Source organism: Calonectris borealis, chromosome 22 (genome assembly GCF_964195595.1).
Source record: "Calonectris borealis chromosome 22, bCalBor7.hap1.2, whole genome shotgun sequence".
Taxonomy (NCBI): Eukaryota; Metazoa; Chordata; class Aves; order Procellariiformes; family Procellariidae; genus Calonectris; species Calonectris borealis.
In genome coordinates, this window is record NC_134333.1 from 7,696,389 (window position 1) to 7,712,168 (window position 15,780).

Sequence of the window (15,780 nt, forward strand, 5' to 3'; positions counted from 1 at the left end):
TGGGGAGGAACTGGGAAGGATTGGGAGGCACGGGGAGGAGTGGGAAGGATGGGGGGACACAGGGAGGAGTGGGAAGGACTGGGGGGCAGTGGGAAAGACTGGGGGGCACTGGGAAGGATTGGGGGGTACGGGGAGGAGTGGGAAGGACTTTGGGGGGGCACTGGAAAAGACTGGGGGGCACTGGGAAGGACTGGGGGGCACTGGGAGGCCAAGGTATCCATGGGGGCACGGGAGGGCTGGGGGAGGCAGAGCCTGGGGGGGGTGCGCTCGCCCCCCGTGCCCAGCGCAGCCCCCCCGGCGCTGTCCGTTCAGCACCGCCGCGCACCCGGGCCGGGCCGAGCCGGGCGGGGCGGGGCGGCTGATCCCGGCCCCCCCCCCGCTCCCGGCCGCTTCCGGGTTCCTGTCCCCCCCCCGCGGCCCCCGGCCCGGCGGGGCGGCCCGGCTCCGCAGCGCGCTCCGCTCGGCCCGGCCCGGCCCGGCCCGACTCCCCGGCGCTTCCCCGGCGCCCTCGGCCCGGCTCGGCCGCGGGCCCGGCGGCGGGAGGTGCCCAGGATGCCCGAGGAGCGCGGGTGAGTCGGGGGGGGGACCAGGGCGTAACCCCCGGGCGGCCCATCCCTGGTACAGCATCCCCGGTACAGCCCCACCCTCCGTACAGCATCCCCGGTACAGCCCCGGTACAGCAGCCCCGGTACAGCCCCACCCTCCGTACAGCATCCCCGGTACAGCCCCGGTACAGCAGCCCCGGTACAGCCCCACCCTCCGTACAGCATCCCCGGTACAGCCCCGGTACAGCAGCCCCGGTACAGCCCCACCCTCCGTGCAGCATCCCCGGTACAGCCCCGGTACAGCAGCCCCGGTACAGCCCCATCCCCGATACAGCATCCCCGGTACAGCCCCACCCTCCGTACAGCATCCCCGGTACAGCATCCCAGGTACAGCATCCCCCGTACAGCCCCGGTACAGCATCCCCGCTACAGCCCCGTCCCCGGTACAGCAGCCTCGGTACAGCCCCACCCTCGGTACAGCCCCACCCCCGGTACAGCATCCCCGGTACAGCCCCGTCCCCGGTACAGCAGCCCCGGTACTGCCCCCCCCCCGCCCCAGACGGTACTGTCCCCTCCCGGTAACGTCCCCACTCCCGGCACAGCCCCCCCCAGCCCAGCCCCCATCCCCGGACCCCCCCAGACCGCGCTGGCCCCGGCTCCCTGGGGGGAGGGAGGGGCCGGGGGGGGAGCTGGGCTCGGATTTGCTCCCCCCCAAGTCCCTGTGCCCCCCCCACCCAGTGCTGCGAGGCTGAGGGCAGGGGGACACTGGGGATACTGGGATCACTGGGAGAGTGGGGGAGGACACCCTTCCCATCCCCACTCGCAGAGGGTCTGGGTGCATTGGGATCTGGGTTCCCTTCCCCGCTCCCCCTCGCCCCCCCCTCCTGACTGTCCCCTCTGTCCCCAGCTCTGTCCCACCATGTCGGTCTCCAAACTGCAGGACGCGGATGAGGTTTTCGGTGAGTCCCCGGGGGCCCGTGGGGTGCAGAGCCACCCATGGGTGCTGCCCCTGCGGGTCCCCACCTGCCCTCGGTGTCCTCCTGCCTGCCAGCAGCGAAGGGGGGGGGACCCCAGAGCTGGGCTTGGGGACAACGGGACAGGCACGGGGCGTGCAGGGGGGACAGGGTGGCATGGGGACACGCATGGGGCACAGATATATGGGTATGGGCATGGGGACATGCATGGGGCAGGGGGACATGGGGACATGGGGACACGTATAGGGCACACAGGCACGTAGGTATGGGCAGACAGTGGCATGGACATGGGGACACAGCAGGGGACACGGCCCAGAGCCACTCCTCGTGCCGGGGTTGGGTGCAGGAGGCCGCAGCAGGGCAGGGACATCAGGGTGGTCCCAGTCAGACCCTGGGCAAAGCTTCCCCCCCTCCCCAGGTGACGGGGACGCTCTGTCCTCGGGGACACCCCACTGTTCTTCTCCCTGTGCCGGGGCGTCTCTTTGAACACTTCTCTCTGTCCCTCTGTCCCCTGTCCCACCCCACCGGGGTGCCCCATCCATCCACGTCCCCAACGCTCCCCTCTCCCTGTCCCCCTCTCCCGTCTCCGCTGGGATCCCCTGCCCGTCCTTTGACTCTCCTGCCCTGTCCCTGTGCCCCGTTGTCACTGTCCCTTCTCCACCGGGCTGGCCTTCTCCTAACTGTCTCCACCTCTCCCTCCAATGCTCTCCCATCCCCTTCTCCCTGGCCCTAACTGGCCATCTGTCCCTCCATCCCTGTCTTCCTGTCCCTAACTATCCATCTGTCCCTCCACCTCTTCGACCTGGCCTTGTCCATCCACCCCTCCCTCCCCATCTCCTTGTCCCTACCCATCCGTCTGAACACCCTGTCTCCTCCTCACCTGCCTGTTCATCCATCCCTCCATCCCTCCATCCTTCCATCCATCCCTCCATCCGTATCTTCCTTCTCCCTACCTGTCCATCCCTCCATCCCTCCGTATCTTCCTTCTCCCTACCTGTCCATCCCTCCATCCCTCCGTATCTTCCTTCTCCCTACCTGTCCGTCCATACTTCCATCCATCCCTCCCTCCCACCTCCTTGTCCCTACCTCTTCATTTGCCTGTCCCTGTCCCCATCCATCCATCCCCACCTCCTTGTCCCTCCCCATCCGTCTGTCCACCGTCTCCTTCTCCTTACCTGTCTGCCTGTTCATCCATCCGTCCATCTGTCCATCCCTCCATCCATACCTTCCTTCCCTACCTGTCCACCCATCCTTCCAACCATCCCTCCCTTCTATCTCCTTGTCCCTACCTCTCCATTTATCCATCCATCTTCTCCCTCTCCCCATCCCTCCCTCCCTATCCTCCTTCTCCCTCCCTGTCCGTCCATCCCTCCCACCCCCCTCCGCCCATCCCCGTCCGTCTGTCCGTCTCTCTCTCTCTCTCTGCCCCGGTCTCTCTTTCACCCCCAGATTTTACCGCTGTGGTTCCAGAGACGCCGCGCCTGGACAGCAGCCTGCAGAAGGCCCGAGCCCGGCTCCTAGCCAAGGGCCGCCGGCACCGGCCCTCCCGCTCCCGCCTGCGAGACAGCGCCAGCTCCACCGAGGGCGACGAGGGGCCCGAGGCGGCGGTGAGCCCCCGGGGGGGGGGCTGCAGGGGATGGGGGGGCACCATGGACCCAAGGGAAGGGTTTAGGGGGACCCCATGGAGGTAGGAAAGAGAATGGGGGACACCCCGGGGGGGGCTGGTGGGGTTTGACACTCGCCCCCCCCCCCCCCCCCATGCCGTGTGCCCCCCCGCAGGGAGCCGAGGGCCATGGCGGCCCCCCGGCCCCCTCGCCCTTCTCCCGCGGCAGCGAGTTCTCCTTCGAGGCGGGGGCGGTGCGGTGGGCGCTGGGGGACCCCCCGGCCCCCTCGCCGCCCCTCAGCCGCTACCGGCCCCTCACCAACGCCTCGTCCCAGGAGGGGCTGGCGGGCACCCCCTCGCCCAAGTCCTGCCACAGCTCCGACAGCTCGCCCGGCTTCGCCCGCCGCGACGCCCGGCCCCAGCGGTACAGCGAAGGTGAGCCCCCCCACCCCGATCCCCCCGGACCCTGGGACCCCCCCAGCACCCGTGCAGGGGGCAGTGGGTGACAGCCTGGTCCTTCTCCTCCCGCAGACGACAGCCGGGACATGAGCCCCCCCGAGCCGGCCAGCCCCACCGTGGGGCTCGATAAGAAAACACGGAGGAAGTTCTTGGATTTGGGGTGAGACCTGGCCCGAGGGGGGAGATGGAGGGGGTGGAGGGGGGATGGAGGGAGGGATGGATGGAGGGATGCAGGGGGGGATGGAGGAGGGATGCAGGGGGATGGAGGAGGGATGCAGGGGGGGATGGAGGAGGGATGCAGGGGGGGATGGAGGAGGGATGCAGGGGGGGATGGATGGAGGGATGCAGGGGGATGGAGGAGGGATGCAGGGGGGGATGGAGGAGGGATGCAGGGGGGGATGGAGGAGGGATGCGGGGGGATGGAGGAGGGATGCGGGGGGATGGAGGAGGGATGCAGGGGGGGATGGAGGAGGGATGCAGGGGGGGATGGAGGAGGGATGCAGGGGGGGATGGAGGAGGGATGCGGGGGGATGGAGGAGGGATGCAGGGGGGATGGATGGAGGGATGCAGGGGGGATGGATGGAGGGATGCAGGGAGGGATGGAGGAGGGATGCAGGGGGATGGATGGAGGAATAGAGGTGCAATGGAAAGATGGAGGAATAGATGGAGAGATGCTTGGAGGAACGGAAAGATGGAGGGGTTCACGGAGGGAGGGATGTGTGGAGGGAGGGAGGGATGCGCGGAGGGAGGAGGATCCTCTGAAGGTGATGGAGGGGGCTCTGAGGATGGATGGAGGGGGGACTGGGGGCCATGGGGGGAGCACAGCCATCAGGGCACCCCGCTCCCCACCAACCCGGCTCTCTCCCCCGCAGGGTGACCCTGCGCCGGGCGTCCTCCAGCAAGAGCCGGAAGGAGAAGGGCAGCAACCGCCTGTCCATGGGCAGCAGGTGAGGGACCCCCCGGGGCAGGGGGGGGTGCACGGGGACGGCCCCAGGGCCCTAACGCGGCTCTGTCCCCAGGGAGGCGGTGGAGGGTCCTGGCCGCCCCTCGGGGTCACCCTTCCTGCCCTTCTCCTGGTTCTCGGATGGTGCGAGGGGCTCAGCCTCCCCCGGCTCCGCGTCGCCCGCCGGCTCCCCCCGGCACGAGGGGCTCAGCCCCGCCAAATCCGCCTCCCAGGTCAGTGCCCGGGAACGGGGGGCTCCCGGCCCTGTAGGGTAGGTGGGTATAGGGGAGGGTATGGGAGCCCTATAGGGCTGGGGTGCTGTAGAGAAGGAGGTTGGTGCTCCTATGAGTTAGGTAGCTATAGGAGAAGAGGTCAAAGCCAGCTATAGGGACAGGGGACGAAGCCTCATAGGGTCAAGATAGCTATAGGGGAGGGTATCAAAGCTCTGTAGAGTCAAGATAGCTATAGGGGAGGGTATCAAAGCTCTATAGAATCAAGATAGCTATAGGGGAGGGCATCAAAGCTCTATAGAGTCAAGATAGCTATAGGGGAGGGCATCAAAGCTCTATAGAGTCAAGATAGCTATAGGGGAGCGCATCAAAGCTCTATAGAGTCAAGATAGCTATAGGGGAGGGTATCAAAGCTCTATAGAATCAAGATAGCTGTAGGGGAGGGCATCAAAGCTCTATAGAATCAAGATAGCTGTAGGGGAGGGTATCAAAGCTCTATAGAATCAAGATAGCTATAGGGGAGGGCATCAAAGCTCTATAGAGTCAAGATAGCTATAGGGGAGGGCATCAAAGCTCTATAGAGTCAAGATAGCTATAGGGGAGGGTATCAAAGCTCTATAGAATCAAGATAGCTATAGGGGAGGGCATCAAAGCTCTATAGAGTCAAGATAGCTATAGGGGAGGGCATCAAAGCTCTATAGAGTCAAGATAGCTATAGGGGAGGGTATCAAAGCTCTATAGAGTCAAGATAGCTATAGGGGAGCGCATCAAAGCTCTATAGAGTCAAGATAGCTATAGGGGAGGGTATCAAAGCTCTAGAGAGTCAAGATAGCTATAGGGGAGGGTATCAAAGCTCTATAGAATCAAGATAGCTATAGGGGAGGGTATCAAAGCTCTATAGAGTCAAGATAGCTATAGGGGAGGGTATCAAAGCTCTATAGAGTCAAGATAGCTATAGGGGAGGGTATCAAAGCTCTATAGAGTCAAGATAGCTATAGGGGAGGGTATCAAAGCTCTATAGAGTCAAGATAGCCATTGGGGGGGGTCAAAGCCCCATAGGGTTGGGTAACTACAGGGAGAGGGATCAAAGCCCCCATACGGTCAAGATGGCTTTAGGGGGGGTCAAAGCCCCCCAGGGTCTGGTAGCCCTACAGGGAGTCAGAACCCTATGGGGAGGATGGCTACAGGGAGGGTGCCGGGGGCTGCAGGGTGCTCTGGGGGCAGCAGGACCCGCCCTGCCCTCGCCCCTCCCGCTGCCCCAGGACTCGACGCTGAGCGAGGACTCCCCACCGCCCAGCGCCAGCCCGCGCCTGCCCGGCCCCACCGCCACCAAGTGCTCCTACCCCTACCACACCCTGTCACAGTCCTCGGACGAGGTGAGCCCCAGGAGGGGTGCACGAGGGCGGGGTCCCCCCCTCCAGGTGCCATGGGGACCTCCCATTAACGCCCAGTCCCCTGTGCACAGTTCCTGGATGAGCCCCCCGGCGCGGCCGCGGGCTGGACGTGCCGGCAGGTGGGACAGTGGCTGGAGAGCCTCAACCTGGAGCAGTACGTGGAGGAGTTCTCAGCCCACGGCGTCGATGGTCCACGGCTCCTCCACCTCGATGGTGCTAAGCTCAAGGTACGGGGCTGGGGGGGGGGGAGGGCCTCTTCTGCTGGGGTGCAGGGGGTTCCAGGTACCCCAACAGGCTCAGTTGTAGGGCAAGAGGTTCTAGGTACCCCAACAGGGTGCTCATGGGGCAGGAGGTCTGGGAGGGTTCTAGGTACCCCAACAGGGTGCTCCATGTGACGGCTCTGGGAGGGTTCTAGGTGCCCCAATGGGGTGCTCCATGGGGCAGGAGGTCTGGCTGGGTTCTAGGTACCCCAACAGGGTGCTCCATGTGACAGCTCTGGGAGGGTTCTAGGTGCCCCAACAGGGTGCTCCATGGGGCAGGAGGTCTGGGAGGGTTCTAGGTACCCCAACAGGGTGCTCCACGGGGCAGGAGGTCTGGGAGGGTTCTAGGTACCCCAACAGGGTGCTCCACGGGGCAGGAGGTCTGGGAGGGTTCTAGGTACCCCAACAGGGTGCTCCATGGGGCAGGAGGTCTGGGAGGGTTCTAGGTACCCCAACAGGGTGCTCCACGGGGCAGGAGGTCTGGGAGGGTTCTAGGTACCCCAACAGGGTGCTCCATGGGGCAGGAGGTCTGGGAGGGTTCTAGGTACCCCAACGGGGTGCTCCACGGGGCAGGAGGTCTGGGAGGGTTCTAGGTACCCAACGGGGTGCTCCATGGGGCAGGAGGTCTGGCTGGGTTCTAGGTACCCCAACAGGGTGCTCCACGGGGCGGGAGGTCTGGGAGGGTTCTAGGTACCCCAATGGGTTCATCACAGGGTACCTAAAACCTCTTGTCCTCATTGGCTGCTCCACAGGGCAGGAGGTGGGGGGAGGTTCCAGGTATCCCAATGGAGGAGTCAAGGAGGCAGACGGGAGGTTCTAGGTACCCCAACAGGCTGGTGCACGGGGGGGTGTAGGTACCTCAGTGGGATGATCCTGAGGACAGGCAGTGCAGGGGGGCTCAGCGTACCCCAAAGAGCTGGTCCATAGGGCAGAGGGGTGCCGGCGCCCCAAGGCCACGGGGAGGGTCGCGTGGCCTCGCCGCCAGCGCCCGGCTGTGCCGGCAGGCGCTGGGCGTGGGCAGCTCGCAGGACCGCGCGGTGCTGAAGCGGAAGCTGAAGGAGCTGAGCCTGGCCGTGGAGAAGGAGCGCAAAGCCCAGGAGAAGGCGGAGAAACAGCGGGAGAAGCAGAAGAAGAAGGACCAGGAGCAGCGGCGGAGCTAAGGTGGGGGCCGGGAGCGCCCCTGCACCCCCTCCCCACCCACAGCCCCCGGGACGCCCCGGGGGGCCCCCGGCTCCGGCACGGGAACGCGCAGCCGCGGCCAACGGACGGTGGTGCCAGGCTGAGACGGGCACAGAGCGGCACGTGCCCCCCCACCCCTCCAGCTGCCCCCTCCCCGCCTGCACCCCTGCACCCCACAGGCACAGCCCGGGCCCCCCACGGGCCCCTTTTCCGGATGCAAACGGCACATTGGACCCCCCCTCCACCCTGTCCCATCACCCCCCCCCCGACCCTGAGGGGGTCACAGCCACCCCCCTCACCCCGGCCCCCCTGGCACGGTGCGGCACCGGCCGAGGACAGTGCATGGCCTGACCCTCCCTCAGATGCACCCACCCCCCAAGTCAGGGTGCGGGGAGAGAACGCTGACACCCCCGCCCCCCCCCCAGCCCCGAATACGGCGCCCCGGGGGACACGCCAGGAAATAAAAGGGTATCGAGGGCCAGTGCAAACCAGCGCGACCAGTGTGAGCCTGACTGGGATGGGGCTGGGGGACAAGATGGGGTGGGGGGAGCTCGGTGCCAGGCTGGGGGGCAACTGGAGGCAGGGGGACAGAGTGCGGCCCCCCCCAACCCAGGACCCAGCTCTCCATCCCTGAGCCACCCGTGTCCCCAGGTGCCACCCGGTCCCCAGCAGCCTCCTCCCAAGCCCAGGTGACCTCAGGGTGGGTAAACTGAGGCACGGGGTTGGGGGTGGTGGTGGTGCAAAGCCTGGGGGGGGGCGGTTCCCGGCACCCCAAAATACCACGCCAGGAGCTCAGTCAACATCCAATTTACTGACAGCAGGGAGGGTCTGGGGGGGGCAGGGGGGGGTCCCCGAGCAGGTTGGAGCATGTGTGGGGAACCCACCCCCGGGGGGGGTGCAGGGTGGGGGGTACACACGGGTGAGAACAGCTCAGTAGTGCAATACCAGGGACGGCGCAGGGAGCTGGCGGCGAGGGGGGGGGCTCAGGCCTCATCCCCCCCCACCCTGTCAGGGTTGGAGGGGCAGGGAAGTGCTACTGGTCATACTGGGAAAGGACCAGTCCCTCGCTGCCCCTGGGGTACCCCTGGGGTGCACCCCTCTGGGGTGGGTGCCAAGGTGGGGGGGGGGGGACGACGACGACGCAACTGGGGCTCTTCCCCCTCCACGTTGCTCCAACGCCACCCCCAGCTACGTACCTAAGTGCCACCAAGGCGGGGAGGGGGTGCTGGGACCCCCCAACCCCACCGTCACCCCCCCCCCCCCCCCCCATTTTACACACTTCCCAGTGAGCCCTAACGGCGGCGGGAGGCAGAACCGGGATGCTAAAACACCACCCTGGGGTGATGGGGGACACCCAGAGAGGGGGGGCCCCAGGGGGCTATCGACAGCCTGGAGGGGGGCAACAAGCCCCCGGGAGGGGTGGCCCTAGGGGACGCGGTAGGTGGAGGTGTTCTTGGGTTCGGTGCTGGGGACGCACCAGTCCCCCGCCTCCTGGCTGGCCTGGTAGTGCCGCCACGCCGACTTGTTATAGACGGGCAATCGTTCCACCGAGTCCGTGGAGAGGGCCTGCGGGAGAGATGGGGGGCTGGAGAGGGCCCTGCGCCCCCCCCTGCGATGCCAGGAACCCCCCCCCCACCGTCCCAGGGGGGGAAAGACCCACCTTTAGGTAGATGACGGCGTCGGTGCCGAAGCCCTCCATGGAGAAGAGCTGCAGGTCGCCCTGGAAATACTTGGCGTAGAGGCGGGAGATGGGCAAGCCATAGCCGAAGCCGGCCTAGGGGGGGCGAGGAGATGGGGTGGGGGGGTCCCCAGTGCTGGGGTCGGCACCCCCAGGGGACCCCAAGCTTCCCCAAGCCACCCCAAGTAGCACCATGTGCACCCACGAGCGTCCACGTGCCACCTCCAGTGGTCACCACGCCACTCTCAAACTTCCCCAAGCACCCTCAAATGTCACCATGCCACCCCAGGGTCCCCACGTCACACCCAAGCACCCCCAAGTGTCCCCATGCCACTCCCAGGCATGCGCACGCCACCCCTAGGCACCCCAAAATGTCCCCAAGCCACCCCCAAATGTCCCTAAAAGTCCCCATGCCAAGCCCAAACCTCCTCATGCCACCCCAGGCACCCCCAAACCTCCCCATGCTACCCCCAAAGCACCCCTATGCCACTCCAGCCATCCCAAAATGTCCCCACGCCACCCCCAGGCACTCCCAAAATGTCCTCAAGCCACCCCTAAATGTCCCCAAAAGTCCCTACGCCAAACCCAAACCTCCCCATACCACTCCAGGCACCCCTAAACCTCCCCACGCCACCCCCAAAGCACCCCCATGCCACTCCAGCCACCCTGAAATGTCCCCACACCACTCCCAGGCACCCCCAAATGTCCCCAAACCACCCCCCAGACTCACGCCCCATCCCCCAGGGCTATGTGGGGTCCCCATGACACCTACCAGGGGGGCACCTATGACGGGGGCCCCCCCGGTGCCCAGCTGCGGGGTGGGAGCGGTGGAGTACATGTAGCTGAAGAGCCGTTCGATCTTCCGCAGGGGGACACCCATGCCCCGGTCACTCATCTGCAAGGCACAGTAGAGGGGTGACAACCCTGCTCCTGGGCACCCCCCCTTGTCATTAAATGTCCCCCAGGCTGGGCTTGGGGACCCCCCCGCCCCGGGATGGAGCCGGTGGTCCCTCACGCACCTTGATGGAGAGGTCCTCCTGGCCCAGAGCCACCATCACCTTGATGGCCGGCAGGCGGGGGCTGTTCTCGTGGCTCTCCACGGTGGCTCGCATGGCGTTCTGCGGGCACGGAGCCGGCTGCGGTTTAGGGGACACCCGCCCCCCCCACAACCTCCCTCCCGCTCCCCCCGCCCCCCCCCCAACAGGGGCTGGGGTTACCTTGAAGAGCTCAAAGAGCATGTGGTAGAGATGGGAGGGGACGTAGACGATGCTGATGGGCTGCTGGGAGCTGCTGGCTGTGGGGAGGAAGAGAGCGGCCGTCAGCATCGTCATCCTCCCCAACCCCAAACAAGCCACCCGAGAATCCCCCACTGCAGGGGACACCCCCCCCACCCCCCCCACCCCCCCCACCCCCCCAGGCCTCACCGTTCACCTCCTCGATCTCCAGGTCAGGCGAGGACATGTAGTACTTGTCACACAGGAGCTTGGCCATGTTGTAGGCGTCTGGGAGGGGGAGGCAGAGGGGTCAGCACCCCCAGCACAAAGGTGGGGGGAGGATTTGGGGCTCCCTTTCACACCCCCCCCCCCCCCCCAAAAAAATTTTCCATTCCTACAGATCCAGCAGATTTTTGGGGATCTTCTGAAGCGATCCCAAAGCACAGGACACCTTGGCTGAGGCCCGCCCAAACTCGTGACACAAATGGATCCCAAACAGGCAGATCCCAGGGCAAGGGATCAGGGCGACCTTCAACCGCCCAGCCCCCCCCCGCCCAACTCATGCCCCCTGTGGGGGTGGGAGCCCCCCGGTCCCCACAGACCTCTCACCACGTTGGCCACGCTGCAGTGGGGGTCGATGCTCCCGATGTGTTTGGGGTGCGCGGGGTTGGTGCTGCCGTCGAAGAGCAGCGCTGGGGAGGGGACGGGTGGGGGGACAGTGAGCAGTGGGGACCCCACGTTGGCCCCAGGGTCACCCGGGGCCACCCCCATGGCCCCCCACCCTAGGCTGTGCCCACGGCTGGGCTTATGGCCCCTCCTGGGGCTGGGGGTGAGGGGGAAGGGGACATATGGGGCTGGGTGGGGACATATGGGGACAGGGACGTGCACAGGGCATGGCGGGGGGGGGCTCTGAGGCTGGGGGGGGGATGCCCAGGGGGGGCTCAGGGCTGGGACATGCCCAGGGGACAGCTGGGGCTGGGGGGGACATTCAGGGCAGGAGCCCTGGGGCTGGGGGGGGGACATTTGGGGCAGGAGCCCTGGGGCTAGGGGGGGGCGGGATATTTGGGGCAGGATCCCTGGGGCTGGGGAGGGGATCCTCTGGGGGGTGTGGGGGGGTGCCCAGTGCAGGCAGGGGTACCCGGGGCTGGCAGGATGCTCAGGGCAGGGGTGGGATGCTCGGGGCTGATGGGGACACTTGGGGCCTGGGGGGGGACACTCGGGGCAGGAGCCCTGGGGCTGGGGGGGGGGGACACTCTGGGAATGAGGATGCTCGGGGCTGGGGGGGGGATGCTTTGGGGGGTGAGGGGGGATGCCCAGGGCTGGCAGGGATGCTCAGGGCAGGGGTGGGATGCTCAGGGCCGATGGGGACACTTGGGGCAGGGGGATGCCCAGGGTAGGGGGGGCTCCCCGGGGCAGACGGGGACCCCCGGGGCCGCTCACTGTGCTGGTTGATGAGCATGCGGATGGAGATGCGGCTCAGGTAGAAGCGGTCGAGGAAATACTGGATGTTCTGGTTGGAAACGGGGTCGTCCCCGTAGGCCTCCTTGTACTCGATGACCCCCTGCGCCATGGTGGGCACCACGTCGTTGTGCCGGTTGCGGATGGTGACCAGGGCGTTCGTGAACCTGACGAGGGGGGGACAGGATGGAGCCGGGGAGCACCCGGTCCGGGCAGAGCCCCGATCCAGGCCGGGTTTGCCCAGGAGCTGGTGGCACCAGGGAAAACCCGGAGGGGAATCCGGTGGCACCGGAACACTCGGGGTACAGTGGGGCGGGGGGTAGTTTGGGGACGATATAGGGTGCAGGGTGCCAGGGCCCCTCGGTGACACCAGCTCTCACCAGTGTGAGTCTGGGAGGAGGTGACACCCTAGGATTGGGGACAAGGGGTGTCACGGACACGCTGTCACCCCCCAACTTACTGTCCCAGGGTGGCCTGGTCCTCAGGGTCCCTGTCGAGGAACTCCATGATGTCCAGCAGGCTCTGGACGTACCTGGGGAAGGAGCCGGTTACCCCCCACCTGGTGCCCCCCAAAGAGAGGGGACACCCCGGGGACCCCACGCCAGGGGGACACAGGGTGCCCTGAGGCACTGCCCCATGCAGGGAGAGGGGCTCAGCACCCCCTCAACAAGGACCCCCCCCCAAAAAGCTTCTGCCCCATAAAACCACCCGGTGCTTGGCAGGGGGACCCAAGCTTGTCCCACCCCATGCTGGCACGGTGGTCCTTGGGGACACTGGGGGACGCAGCCCCTCCGACGGGGTGGGGGGGCACGAGGGTCACTGCAACGCGGGGTCCCCGCACGAGGGCTGTGGGAGCGTGGCATGGCCGGATCCTGCTGCCTGCCGGCGCTGGCAGGGCCGGGCAGGGCTGGCAGGGGCTGAGGACGCTGCACAAACAACTCGTCACGTGGCGGCACTGGGAGAGGGTTCACGCTGTCGGAGCTGGCAGGGGGACACGGCGCTTAAAGGGACACCCAGAACCCCCCCTTAAGGACACGGACCCCCCGGCCATCGGAGCTGGCTCGGCCCTTTTGGGGGGCAGGAGGCTGGGGCAGGACGTGGGGGTGGCACCGGTGACACCCCGCTGGCGTGGGGGTGTCCCTGAAGGGCCTGCAGCCCTTGTCACTTAAGGGCATGGCGTGGCACCAGCTGGGTGCTGCCCTGCCAGCCACCCGTCCCTGTCCCCCCCCCCCGGGCAGCTCATTCCTGCTGGGGGGGACAGTCGGTGGCAGTGGTGCGACGCACAGCGGTGGTGGGACCTGCGGTGACAGCGGGACCCCCCTGGGCGATGGTGGTGGCAGGAGCCATGGTGGCAATGGGAGCTGTGCAGGTGACAGCGGTGGGACCCACGGTGGCACCCAGGTGGGTGACAGTGGTGGGACCCCTCTGGGTGACAACGCTGGGACCTGCGGTAGTGGTGGGACCTGCGGTAGTGGTGGGACCCGTGGCAGCAGAACCCGTGGTGACAGCAGGACCCGTGGTGGCAGCAGGACCCATCCAAGTGCCAGCGGTGGGACCATCACGAGGTACAATGGTGGGACCCCCATAAGCTACAACGGTGGGACACCCGGCAGCAGGACCCATGGTGGCAGCAGGACCCACACAAACGATGGTGGTGGCACCTCCACACCCAACACCACGTAGGACCGGGTGGTCCCGGAGGCGGCAGGACCCCCGGTGGCAGCGGGGTCCCCCCCCATCTCACCAGCTCTGCACCAGCTGGACGGAGGGGGTGCGCAGGACGCGGTCCGGCAGCAGGTTGATCTCCTTCATGATGTTGGAGAGGCGGACGGGCAGCTCCTGCCGCAGGAAGGCGAAGGAGGTCTTCTCGCAGGCATTGCTGGAGCCTGGCGGGGGGGGAACACGGGCTGAGCCCCGGCTCGACACCCCCAACCCCAGGGTTGGCTTTGCTCCTGCTCCTCTGCTGGTGGGGACTTGGGGGGGATACTGGGAGGACTGGAGCAGAAGAGGCAGAAGGTCCCTGCCTTGGCTGGAGGGGGACCCTGGAGGGGGTGGGAGGGCTGGGGGTGGGGGGACAGGCTGGGTGCCCAGTGCAGCCCAGACTGGGGCTGGAAGCCCCCCAAGGGCAATTCGGGGGGGACCTGGGCCACCATCAGAGCTGGGGACACCCAAACCAGACCCTCAGCCCGGTGGCACCAGGGTGCGGAGAGCCTCTGCCGCGGGGACACACCAAAGGAGCCGGCGTCCAGCGAGGCCGGGGGGGCAAAGCTGTCCCCGAGCCCCCGGAGGGGCACATCCCTGGGGACAAGGGACACTGGGACGGAGCTGAAATGTGAGGAGGACTTGAGGGGGGGTCCCAGTGCTGGTGGGAGGGGGCAGAACTGGGGGTGGGGGGCCGGGCTGGGGACCCCCGGGGCACAGCCGTCAGCCTTGTCCCCAGACGGCGCGGAGGGGACACAAGTAAATATAGCGCTGACATTAAAACCCCCGCGGGGGGGGACAGGTGACAGCGATGGGGGGGGCATCTCCACCTCCCTGGGCTATTTACCCGGGGGGTTTGCCTGGGGGGGGGGGACACACCCATGTCGCCCACCCTGGGGGTGCTGGGGGGGGGTCAGGCAGGTATTTACCCGGCTACGAGGGGGGGCAAGAGGGGTGCAGGGAACACCCAGTCGGGGGTCCCACGCACGGGGTTATTTACCCGGTGGGGGCAGGAGGTACCCCACGGGGGGGGTATTTACCGGAGGGGGGGGTATTTACCCAGGGGGTATTTACCCGGAGGGGCACGAGGGGGGGGATACCCACCCAGCCTTTCCCCAGGGGGGTATTTACCCCGGTCGTCACTTGCCCGCGGGGGGTAACACCCCCCGTGGGTGGCTATGGGGGGGGGGGGTGCAGGGGGGAGAGCCCCCCCCCCAGCAGGTGCATATCAGACCATGTCCCCAGCCCCAGTTATTTACCCGGGAGCGGGTATTTCCCGGCGGGGGGGGGGCGAGGAGAGATATTTACCCGGGCTGGGGAGCAGCTGGGGGGTAACACCCCCTCCCAAATAATAACCGGGTATTTGGGGGGGGGGGGTATAGTTACCCAGGCCCAGATACCCACTGGAGCGGGTCCCTCCCTGCAGCGCCCGCAGCCCCCACCCGGGTATTTATTTACCGGGGGGGGGGTGTATTTACCGGGGGGGGTGCTCGGAGGTCCCTCCCCGGAGCACCGCCCCCAGACCGAGGTATTTACCGCCCCGGGAGGGAGACACCCCCCTTTCCTCCCGGAATACACCCGGACCGGGTGGTGTCTCCCTCCCGGGGCGGCACCCGGGGGTACCCACCCGGTGGGGGGGGGGCGTCGGGGGCGGGGGGGGTGGTTATTTACCGAAGTCCAGGAACTGCTTCATGGAGAGAGGCGACGGCGAGAACTTGCTGAAGTGCTCGATGTAGGTGGGGACGCCGGCCAGCGCCGCCCGCTTCCCCAACCACCGCAGCAGCCGCATGGCGACCCCGGCCCCGGCCCCGCGCCCCCGGCCCCGGCGCTGCGCCGCGCCCCGCCCACCGCCGCACCGCGCGCAAACAACCCGCCCCGCCGCCAATCACCGATCGCTCTGCTGCCGGCTCCGCCCCGCCTCACGCTAAACCCGCCCCGCACGTTAGCACCGCCTCCGAGGGTGGGATGGCCACGCCCTCTCACCGCTAGCCACGCCCCCAGCTGTAACCTCTTCTAGTCCGGAGCGGACCCCCCGCCTTTAACCCCTCGCTGCCCGGGGCGCCCCGCTACCCCTTCCCGGGGGGGGCTGAGCCCGCCCCGGCCCCGGTATCACCCCCCCATACCCCTGCTCTCCTGGGGTAC

General features: G+C 67.1%; 2 protein-coding genes across 5 annotated transcripts; one reads left to right on the forward strand and one right to left on the reverse strand.

The window, feature by feature from the left end:
• Nucleotides 1-428: 428 nt before the first annotated feature.
• SAMD14 (sterile alpha motif domain containing 14) lies at nt 429-8,077 on the forward strand. The gene is made up of 10 exons (XM_075171414.1): nt 429-569; nt 1,453-1,504; nt 2,990-3,126; nt 3,458-3,557; nt 3,654-3,741; nt 4,454-4,528; nt 4,601-4,757; nt 6,017-6,130; nt 6,220-6,375; nt 7,413-8,077. The coding sequence occupies exons 2-10, from the start codon at nt 1,465-1,467 to the stop codon at nt 7,566-7,568; spliced, it is 1,023 nt and encodes a 340-aa protein (XP_075027515.1). The 5' UTR covers nt 429-569; nt 1,453-1,464; the 3' UTR covers nt 7,569-8,077.
• A 302-nt stretch (nt 8,078-8,379) lies between these two features.
• Nucleotides 8,380-15,468, reverse strand: PDK2 (pyruvate dehydrogenase kinase 2). Of its 4 annotated transcripts, none has more exons than XM_075171415.1 (11): nt 15,310-15,467; nt 13,682-13,823; nt 12,398-12,469; nt 11,920-12,104; nt 11,082-11,171; nt 10,690-10,767; nt 10,483-10,559; nt 10,285-10,383; nt 10,038-10,160; nt 9,248-9,361; nt 8,380-9,153 (listed from the first exon to the last, which is right to left on the reverse strand). In XM_075171415.1, the coding sequence occupies exons 1-11, from the start codon at nt 15,425-15,427 to the stop codon at nt 9,013-9,015; spliced, it is 1,239 nt and encodes a 412-aa protein (XP_075027516.1). In that variant the 5' UTR covers nt 15,428-15,467; the 3' UTR covers nt 8,380-9,012. The 4 variants fall into 4 exon arrangements, with proteins under 4 accessions (XP_075027516.1, XP_075027520.1, XP_075027517.1 ...); XM_075171417.1 differs by having other exon boundaries at nt 8,979-9,172; nt 15,310-15,468; XM_075171419.1 differs by lacking the exon at nt 11,082-11,171 and having other exon boundaries at nt 15,310-15,468.
• Nucleotides 15,469-15,780: the final 312 nt, after the last annotated feature.

Bases quoted from the DNA above. Each gene is read 5' to 3' on its own strand.
- SAMD14 (XM_075171414.1), top strand. From the start codon at position 1,465: ATGTCGGTCTCCAAACTGCAGGACGCGGATGAGGTTTTCG. The intron at 3,558-3,653 runs GTGAGCCCCCCC...CTCCTCCCGCAG, and splicing joins GCCCCAGCGGTACAGCGAAG to ACGACAGCCGGGACATGAGC. The intron at 4,529-4,600 runs GTGAGGGACCCC...CTCTGTCCCCAG, and splicing joins CGCCTGTCCATGGGCAGCAG to GGAGGCGGTGGAGGGTCCTG.
- PDK2 (XM_075171415.1), bottom strand. From the start codon at position 15,427: ATGCGGCTGCTGCGGTGGTTGGGGAAGCGGGCGGCGCTGGCCGGCGTC. The intron at 11,172-11,919 runs GTGAGCGGCCCC...TCCCCTCCCCAG, and splicing joins CATGCTCATCAACCAGCACA to CGCTGCTCTTCGACGGCAGC. The intron at 10,560-10,689 runs GTGAGGCCTGGG...TCCTCCCCACAG, and splicing joins GGAGATCGAGGAGGTGAACG to CCAGCAGCTCCCAGCAGCCC.